Here is a 10,103-nt window from a genome sequence, read left to right on the forward strand (position 1 = left end):
TCCCAGAATAAGAACACAACCCACTAAAGGGCACATTTGTTTCCTTTAATGAAAACGAGCACATTCTGTGCTTTTCTGCTTACATATGTAGTGAATTTAATGTATTTATATCACAAAGTAACAACGTAAGAATTAAGCTTAAACTGAATATATTGACTTTTCAAAATTTTAGGACTTTATTCTTGTTAAATAGCGACTTTATTTTTTTATATTTACTTTAAGACTTTTTTCTCCTTAAATAATGACTTTATTCTCACATTTTAATGACTTGAATCTCAAGTTGGTTTTATTATTTTTATTTTAGCTTGGCTCTAATTCTCCTTCGTAGGATCCCCAAAAGTGCATATGAGTAAATTGTTTACCTGCACAGTAAGCACCACAGAATATTGGTCGGACAAACTCATAAACGTAGTAATTTCCTGGACAGGCTTTGACTTGTATGGGATGAGATTCATAACCACAGCAGCCGTTCCATCCAGACATACAGACGTGTCGTCTGACAACTCCATCTTCCAGCTGTGGATGAGGATCTCTGAGTGACAGTGGGTAATAAGTGCCACACATCCCATACGTAACACATGATTCTGGCATATGAGCACTCTGACCATTGATGAAAAGTCTGTACCAGCCGTTCCAGTTGACGTTATAATCACATGGGCTATAGTAGTTGTAGTTATAGTAGTCATAATAATTGTAGTAGTTATATACAGAATTATCAGTGGATCTCCAGGACTGATCCAGACTGGTGTAACTGTAACACGGGTCGACACTTGGAGTGCTATAAACAACTGTTATGAGTAAACATAGAGAGAGTGCATTAATAAATGTAGATTATACTGAATACAGATATAAAATTGCTTTCAAAAAAACAATACATGTAGGCTACAGTATCTTTTTTTAGGGTTTTCAACTTGAAAAGTTAAGTAAAGTCTATAATCAGAATGAATGTACCTGCACAATATGTAGGCAGTGGGATCTCTACGTTTGGTCTGGTGAATTTGTAGACATAATAATCTCCAGGACAAGCTTTGACTTGGATTGGGTTTGATGTGTAATGACTGCACTGATCATAATGAGAGCCGTGGACTTCACGAGTAACAACTCCATCTTCTACTCCAGGATGAGAACCAGCAAGCCACAGAGAACTGAAACCTCCACATTGCATATAAGGAACACACCAGTCAGGTATCTGAGCACTCGATCCATTCAGGAAGAGTCGGTACCAGCCATGCCATTCTTCAATGGTGTCATCATGTCCAGTTATATATCCATACCAATACCAGTAATCCTGTGTGTCTCTCCAGTCGTCGTCCAGTATGTCATAACTTAAGCATGGATCACCTGAGATCAAAATAAAGTTATATTTCAACAAGAGACTTGATGTTACACCCGAGCAATTGGCATATCATAAATTATATTTAAAAACATTTTCATGAATTGTCATAAAAAGAAAAGCAAAATGAGATGTTTTCATTATTACTCAATTGAATAAATTGTCTGATATGCGTCTGGAAGCTCAGCAGAAAGAAAACCTCTCACGTCAAGTCATTAATTCACATCAGTTTTTAGCAATTTCAAATATAACACATGCACTTTTTCTAGCTGTCAATAAAATCACACAAGAAGGATGTGATGTACGATGGTGGCCTGTCTCACAAAGATGTGTGTTTGCCTTTATGTGGCTGCACAGACCAATTGGTGAATGACATCAAAGTAACATGAGAGTGATTTGAGAACAATGGAGCGGAGCTGCCTGCTCTTCAATTGCTAATTTAATGTCATCCAATTGGTCTGTGCAGCACTGCATGAAGTCAAACACACCTGAATACACCAAATCATACTGATGTACCTCGTGCATTTTGGATCGGCACCTATCAGAAAGCATTATAAAATGGAAAAATAATGCAGTTCATAATCCCTTAATATAAAACTCTACGAATATATACTGACTCTTCTTCTTTCAGATGCATTAAAGTCGCATTGCACCTCATGCAGTCAAAACTAGCGTGCATGAGGTCTACATTACAAACGACTTGTATTGAAACCTACCCGGAGTGATGGTGGATCCAGTAAATATAGCTGGAGTTGTGGAAATCACCTCTGAAGTAGTGCTAACATCTACAGAGAAAAACAATTATAGACAACACTATAATAACTTTGAAGCAATTAAAAGGAAGTGGGAAAAGTTGTACCTGTGCAGTATCCTGAACACCAGTCTATTGGTTTTACAAGTTCATAGACATAGTAATTTCCTGGACAGGCTTTTACTCTGATGGGTTTTGATTTGTAATCACAGCAGCTACTACTCCAATAATATGAGCCACAGATCTCACGGATCACCACCCCATCTTCTATCTGAGGATGAGGACCATTGAGAGACAGACTCAGTTCTGCATTACAGCTGTATCCATTAACACAGCTCTCTGGCATTTGGATGTTCATCCCATAATGATAAAATCTGTACCAGCCATTCCATGAGAAAGAATTATCACAAACGTACAATCCACTTTCAGTTGTTGCTCTCCAGGGACGATCCAGAGACTCATAGTTGTAACAGGGATCATTGTTGATGCTGCTGAAAGCAACTGACATGAAGAAAAGGGGTGTTAGTAAAAGTACCATTAGAATCCTTAGAATTCATATTATAAATACACATAAAAACACACAGGTGACATGCTGTATGTTGAACTCATCATTTGTTTAAAACAAAAAAGCTAACGGACAAATTTCCTATAGTCTGTACTCAAATTGACAAATTCAGAAAACTTGTTTCATTGTGGTTTACTTTAAGTCTTTCAATGCACACTTAACTCCTCATATTGATACAAAAATTATATCTAAACATAACAAGAGTTATAGATCTTTACCTGCACAGTATGAAGGCATTGGCATTGTTACATTTGGTGTGACGAGTTCATAGACATAATAATCTCCTGGACAGGCTTTGACTTGAATGGGGTTGGAGCTGTAGATACCACACTGGCTGGAGTACCACAAACGATTTCCCACAACCTCACGGGTCACCACACCATCTTCAAGACTTGGATGAGAACCATTGAGATACAGTCCAGTTTCACCACCACATCCCACAAAACTCACACACCATTCAGACATCTGAGCATTTGTTCCATTCAAATACAGTCGATACCAGCCGTTCCACTCAACAGTAGTGTCATCGTATCCATAGTACTGGTATGAGTTTTGGTTTATGTCTCTCCAATAGTCATCAATAACGTTGTAAGTATTGCACGGGTCAGAGCTGACTGTTGTAGAAACTGAGAAAAGAGGGGACAGACTTTCACTGACTGTTTAAAGTGACTACAAACAAAAGGACATTGAAACTCTATGAACCAGATTGTGTGTGAGTTGTATCAATTATTCACATCCATTGTGTTTATTATGATAGATGTGAGAATTAAATGGAAATGGTATTGTAAAGCCTATCTAAAATACACAATAAGATGTTACAGCCCAAGTATTCTTTTTCTTATTGTAACCCACTTCTGAGTATGTACACCGTAGGTTCGTAGGAGGTGAGAAGTACAGTAATAACCAAGCAACACCAGTGTAACATTTTGAAATGTGTAACCCTTTAGTTCAACAAAATATTTCAACACTTCACGACAATTGTGTGCACGCTACATATAGCCTAAAATAAATTGAATGAAATAAATAAAATAAAATGTCCTTCTTGAAAATGTTCTGTGGAAATCATTCTTAGGAATTTCAGAGTTCAATTCAGAGTTCAAGTCAGTAAGTCAAAAAGGAATAGTCATGTCAAGGGTAAAGAGTCGAAAGGGAAAATCTCGTTGGTGTCGGTTTGGTGAACTGACACAATCCTACCACAGGTGTCCGAGATGCTGTGGTAGATGTTCACGGCTCATTGGAAAGGCTCGCCATCTATGGATCAATGGTTCACCTGGTATGATTCAAGGACTGGAGCTTCTGCTCGCCTAAAAAGACCTGACCAAGAAAGGATTTTCATTATGAGAGGTCAGGACAGATAAACGATTTCTGGATGGCTCTCGAACCTCTTTTCTTCACAGTTTGTTTTGAAAATATCTTTGTGCGCTACTTTTCGTTTCCCGCAAAATGTCTTTCAAAATAAAACCCCCATTACTCATAAAGTAAAGTATAAGTAATTACTGATAGTAATTAAATACAATTTACTGGCTAACCTGCTTTAGGTGGCTTACATTATATTAACTCAGCGCCATCGCTGATGGGGTGAAAGGTAGTGACAATTATAGGGTCCCCCACAAAATCCAGAAGATATAATATACTGGCCCCCATTTGGTTAATAATGTTTAGTATTTGTTAGTTATAAGATTTTAATGAAAACCACAGAAAAATGCAATTTGGTAAAAATTGTTTTTTTATATATATTTCATTCTCTCTAAAATGATTTAATCTGATCCGACAGTGTTTCAAATTACTCAGTTCAATCAGTGACAAACAACCGAGGGAGCCAATGAAAATGTAATTCCCATGTTCAGCTTGTGAACAGAACCAATCAGAGTGCGGACGCTTTTTTGTAATAAAGTACAGAGTGGAAGAGCAGGAGACTGACTGACTAAGCTGTTAGGAGAGCTGTTGTGTCTCAGTTGTTCAAAATGTTCTTTAACAAGACGGGTTAGTTATTATCATCTCGCTGCCCGTTTACTATTGTGGGAGTGGCTATCACTGACGAAGTTGTCACGTCTTTTTTATTACTGTAGCGGTGCAGGCTCCACCGCCGACTTTAAGGATGGGTCTCAGATGGGCCGCGGCAGTCGCAAGTTTGTAGTTCATTTTCAACAGTAAAAATGAGGAAAGCGACAAAATGTGTGCGGTTTAACAGGTGGAGCAGAGGCTTGTGATAAAAATAAAGATTTTTTAAGATAAAAATATTAGCACTAAATTTGGAACAAAAAACGCTTCTAGTACACTTGCCAAGAACAATGTGTAGCATACGCAGTCAAAATCCCAGTCAATAACAACTTTATTCTCATTAATAACGACTTTATTCTTGTTAATAACGACTTTATTCTCGTTAATAGCGTCTTTATTCTCATTAATAATGACTTGATTCTCGTTAATAACATCTTTATTCTCAGTAATAACGTCTTTATTCTCATTGATAACGACTTTATTCTCGTTAATAACAGCTTTATTCTCATTGATAATGACTTTATTTTTGTTAATAACATCTTTATTCTCGTTAATAACGACTTTATTCTTATTAATAACGACTTTATTCAAGTTAATAACGTCTTTATTCACGTTAATAGCGTCTTTATTCATGTTAATAACGTCTTTATTCTCGTTAGTAACATCTTTATTCAAGTTAATAACGTCTTTATTCTCGTTAATAACCTCTTTATTCTCGTTAATAACGACTTTATTCTCGTTAATAACGTCTTTATTCTCGTTAATAACTTCTTTATTCTCGTTGATAACGACTTTATTCTCGTTGATAACGACTTTATTCTCGTTGATAACGACTTTATTCTCGTTGATAACGACTTTATTCTCGTTGATAACGACTTTATTCTTGTTGATAACGACTTTATTCTCGTTGATAACGTCTTTATTCTCATTAATAACGACTTTATTCTCGTTAATAACGTCTTTATTGTCATTAATAACGACTTTATTCTCGTTAATAACCTCTTTATTCTCATTGATAACGACTTTATTCTCGTTCATAACGTCTTTATTCACGTTAATAATGTCTTTATTCACGTTAATAACGTCTTTATTATCATAAATAACGACTTTATTCGCGTTAATAACGTCTTTATTCTCATTAATAATGACTTGATTCTCGTTAATAACATCTTTATTCTCAGTAATAACGTATTTATTCTCATTGATAACGACTTTATTCTCGTTAATAACATCTTTATTCTCATTGATAATGACTTTATTCTTGTTAATAACATCTTTATTCTCGTTAATAACGACTTTATTCTCATTAATAACGACTTTATTCAAGTTAATAACGTCTTTATTCACGTTAATAGCGTCTTTATTCACGTTAATAACGTCTTTATTCTCATTGATAACGACTTTATTCTCGTTAGTAACATCTTTATTCTCGTTAGTAACGTCTAACGACTTTATTCTCGTTGATAACGACTCTATTCTCTTTGATAACGTCTTTATTCTCATTAATAACAACTTTATTCTCTGTAATAACGTCTTTATTGTCATTAATAACGACTTTATTCTCGGTAATAACGTCTTTATTGTCATTAATAACGACTTTATTCTCGTTAATAACCTCTTTATTCTCATTGATAACGACTTTATTCTCGTTCATAACATCTTTATTCACGTTAATAATGTCTTTATTCACGTTAATAACGTCTTTATTCTCATAAATAACGACTTTATTCTCGTTAATAACGTCTTTATTCTCGTTAACAACGTCTTTATTCTCGTTGATAACGTCTTTATTCTCGTTGATAACGTCTTTATTCTCGTTGATAACGTCTTTATTCTCATAAATAATGTCTTTATTCTCGTTAACAACGTCTTTATTCTCATAAAAAACGACTTTATTCTCGTTAATAACATCTTTATTCTCGTTAACAACGTCTTTATTCTCGTTGATAACGTCTTTATTCTCGCTGATAACGTCTTTATTCTCGTTAATAACGTCTTTATTCTCGTTAATAACGTCTTTATTCTCGTTAATAACGTCTTTATTCTCGTTAATAACAACTTTATTCTCGTTAATAACGTCTTTATTCTCATTGATAACGACTTTCTTGTCATTAATAATGTCTTTATTCTCATTGATAACGACTTTATTCTCGTTAATAACGTCTTTATTCTCATTAATAACGTTAATAACTTGGGGGTAAAATATCTGATGTTGAACATTATCCTTCCTGGCACAGTAGCTACAGATTGTAATGCCTTTTGTCTTATGTCGAACAATACAATCAAACAGTAAAAGAAAAACAAATTAACTTCATGTGAACCAAATTTGTTGGTATTACTAGGGGTTTTAAGGTGTGGTTTTGTTTTAGAACCTTCAAAAAACTAATTTACTCAAATATGATTTCAAACATATTTACCGCTGTAATTTTTGTCAGATTCCAACAAATCATATTGGTGACTGTCACAAATATTTTGGCCTGAATATGGTAAATGTATGTTTAGGGTTGGTTAATGAGTAATTTAATCTATCATTGCATCATATATTCATTTAAATTTCTAACACAGTGGTGTGCCGAATCATTATGACAGGAGCGATGTGCGGGAACAGCTTTTACCTTTTTCGGTTTTACCTTCGTTTAGTACATGCTACCTACTAGACATCTCAGATTTAAGATATTTCTTACCTCAACATGGAAATTATGTCTGGAATGACGCTTTGTTACTGAACCCTTTAAATGTTTCGATGTTACTAAATTAATTTTTACATTCATGTTATAATTAGGGCCGGGACTCGATTAAAAAAATTAATCTAATTAATTAGAGGCTTTGTAATTAATTAATCTAAATTAATCGCATTTTAATCGCATATAAATATTTGACCCGAGAACATTAAGAAGTAATTTTTTACATGGATGAATAATGACTGAATACATAAGCTTAAGCAACAAAATATTCGGACAGGATTAGTTTTACAGGGGTAGATGGCGTAATGTAATTTTACCACAGGACGTCGGTAATATTAATGGTCAATTCGGACGGGATTAGAAATCTCAGTAAAACATTCAGAAGTGGGAGGGGTAACTCGTTGGCGCAGCGCGTCACCTCTCGTCTTCACGTGCACGTTACCTTGCTTCCAGATATCAGATGTGCAAACAACATGACACAGACGAGGGAAAACGCGAAACACTGTGTTTAATTTCAGTTTTATAAACAGTTCCGTGCCTCTGAAAAGTAAATTTGACTTCTTTTTTTTTTTTTTTTTTAAGTTTGTGTCGTGTTATTCAGGAACTGACTTGTAACTGACTTGTTTCTCCGTCTAGAACGCAAGTAAATGCTTCTTTAAGCGCTTTTATATTTAAAAGAAACCCGCAAATTAAAAGGAAATGACGCGATTTACGTGTATATTTACAGCTGGTCTATTCGCACTGGATTTGTATTACCTGAGGTAATTTCTCCGGACCTTTTTACAGAAGGTAAAAGACGCCGTAATCTTTACTGACATTGTCCGTAATGATTACTGACATGGAGCATTCGGACTGGATTAAAATCACCGAGAAGCTCTGATAAAAACTTGCTTTACCCCACATCCCTATGTAAAACTAATCCCGTCCGAATAAGTCGTTGTGCCCGGAGTCGGGCTAATGTCCACGCTAGCTGCTGTATGTTTTGCATTGAGATGCTCGATGTGCTGCGGTGATATGTGAATTCCTTGTTGCATAGCTTACACACAACCATGCTTTTATCGACGCTTACATCCGTTCGTTTTTTATAAAAAAAAATTCCCATCAACGGGGCCAACCAAAGCGATCTCATCAGCCTCTTGGTTCATGTTCACTGTGGTTTGTTGTGAAGTCATGAACGCTAGTTGGTGCTCCAGTATAATCGGACCGCCGAAACTCATGAGAAATGTTCCGCGGTGCAAAAATAAGTGCGATTAAAATGCGTTAAAAATGTTTAATGCGTTATTTTTGTGTAATTAATTAATCTTAATTAACGCGTTAAAGTCCCGGCCCTAGTTATAATGTTACTGCAAACTTTTTATTTTATTTTATTCAAACGTTATTTGAGGTGGGAACGCAGGGATCCTTTTAAGGTTCCAATCTCCAAATTTGGATACAGAAAGTATTTTGGCATGTGGCATCGATACATTAATGCCATATTAGACCAGTTAAGGCTGCCCAACAAACACATATAAGTTATAATTAAAAAATACTATATTTTGGTTTTGATGGTTTTTTATTCAAACTCAAAATATTATTCTGATCACAATTCATCGTTTATGCTTGGGTGAGGGCAAGCATTGCTTTAGCTCTAAAAAACTGATAGAACGGAAGATAGACCTACTAAAAATAATAACTATATACAAATTATTTATAAACTTGTTTGTATGTATAAAAATAAGCTTGGCAAACATAACTATTTCAAACAATTGATGAAACCAAAGTAATAATAACACTCTCAAATATATTATATTTGGAATATTAATATCGTTATTAGTTATATATATTTGACTCTCATTATATGTTAAAATGTTTTAATCAACTAAAAATGTATAATTTATAAAATGTATTATTATAATTTATAATTTATTAATGACACATAACTAAAATTTTATTTTGTCCAGTTAAAGTAAGTAACAATGTTTATTAGACTTCTGAAACAAAACTCTGTTGATGACTGGTAAAATATAACAAGGTTTAATTTTAAATGGAGAAAAACAAAAGATGAAGTAAATGTCATTACAGTAAAGATTATATGAAGTGTAGAAAATTGATCACAGTACCTGTTGTTGGTACACTTGTTGTTGTTGTTGTTTCTTTATTGGTTACTCCAACTGTTAATTATTGATCATTGATTATTTCACCAGTAAAATATAAAAAGGTTTAATTTTAAATAGAAAATCAACAATAATTTTTGAACAATATTTTTTAAGAATGATTAATATCTTCGTTAATAACCCTCTTTAAACAATTTTTTTTTGACTAGCAAAGAGAGCAAGAAAACAAATGTCATTATCGTAAAGATTATATGAAGTGTAGAAGATTGATCACAGTACCTGTTGTTTGTCCATTGATTATTTCACCTGTTGAATACAAAATATGTATTATGATCATAAGTTATAATATTTGGAAACAATACTTCACATGTTTTAATCATTCTCAAACACAAGACAGATTCATCAGTTATGTATTTAAAGATGTGTTAAACACTCACCATTAAACAGCACCAGTAGACACACAGATAATGAGATTAAAAACCTCATTGTGACAAACCTGCATCTGCACACAAATCATGTTTGTATATTTAATACACTGTTTAAAGAAATGTCTTTTACACGACCAAACAGATTCATTAAAAATAAAAAAGTAAACACAATGAGAATTAAATTAACCTGTAATGAAAAGCTACTGCAGAGCAAAATCACTGAGTTTCTCTTCAACAGATGAAGCAGA

General features: G+C 34.1%; 1 protein-coding gene across 1 annotated transcript; it reads right to left on the minus strand.

Moving 5' to 3' along the window:
- Positions 1-300: 300 nt before the first annotated feature.
- On the minus strand, positions 301-10,103 carry LOC129420331 (uncharacterized). Its single transcript, XM_073866520.1, has 9 exons — positions 10,043-10,103; positions 9,865-9,929; positions 9,707-9,733; positions 9,434-9,484; positions 2,868-3,275; positions 2,193-2,585; positions 2,050-2,118; positions 952-1,341; positions 301-788 (listed from the first exon to the last, which is right to left on the minus strand). Exons 2-9 carry the CDS (start codon positions 9,911-9,913, stop codon positions 301-303), a joined length of 1,875 nt encoding a protein of 624 aa, XP_073722621.1. The 5' UTR covers positions 9,914-9,929; positions 10,043-10,103.

This window comes from Misgurnus anguillicaudatus, chromosome 4 (assembly GCF_027580225.2).
Source record: "Misgurnus anguillicaudatus chromosome 4, ASM2758022v2, whole genome shotgun sequence".
In the NCBI taxonomy this organism is placed as follows: Eukaryota; Metazoa; Chordata; class Actinopteri; order Cypriniformes; family Cobitidae; genus Misgurnus; species Misgurnus anguillicaudatus.

Bases quoted from the DNA above. Each gene is read 5' to 3' on its own strand.
- LOC129420331 (XM_073866520.1), bottom strand. From the start codon at position 9,913: ATGAGGTTTTTAATCTCATTATCTGTGTGTCTACTGGTGCTGTTTAAT. The intron at 9,485-9,706 runs GTACTGTGATCA...AATAATTAACAG, and splicing joins AATCAATGGACAAACAACAG to TTGGAGTAACCAATAAAGAA. The intron at 2,119-2,192 runs GTACAACTTTTC...TTTTCTCTGTAG, and splicing joins GTGTTCAGGATACTGCACAG to ATGTTAGCACTACTTCAGAG.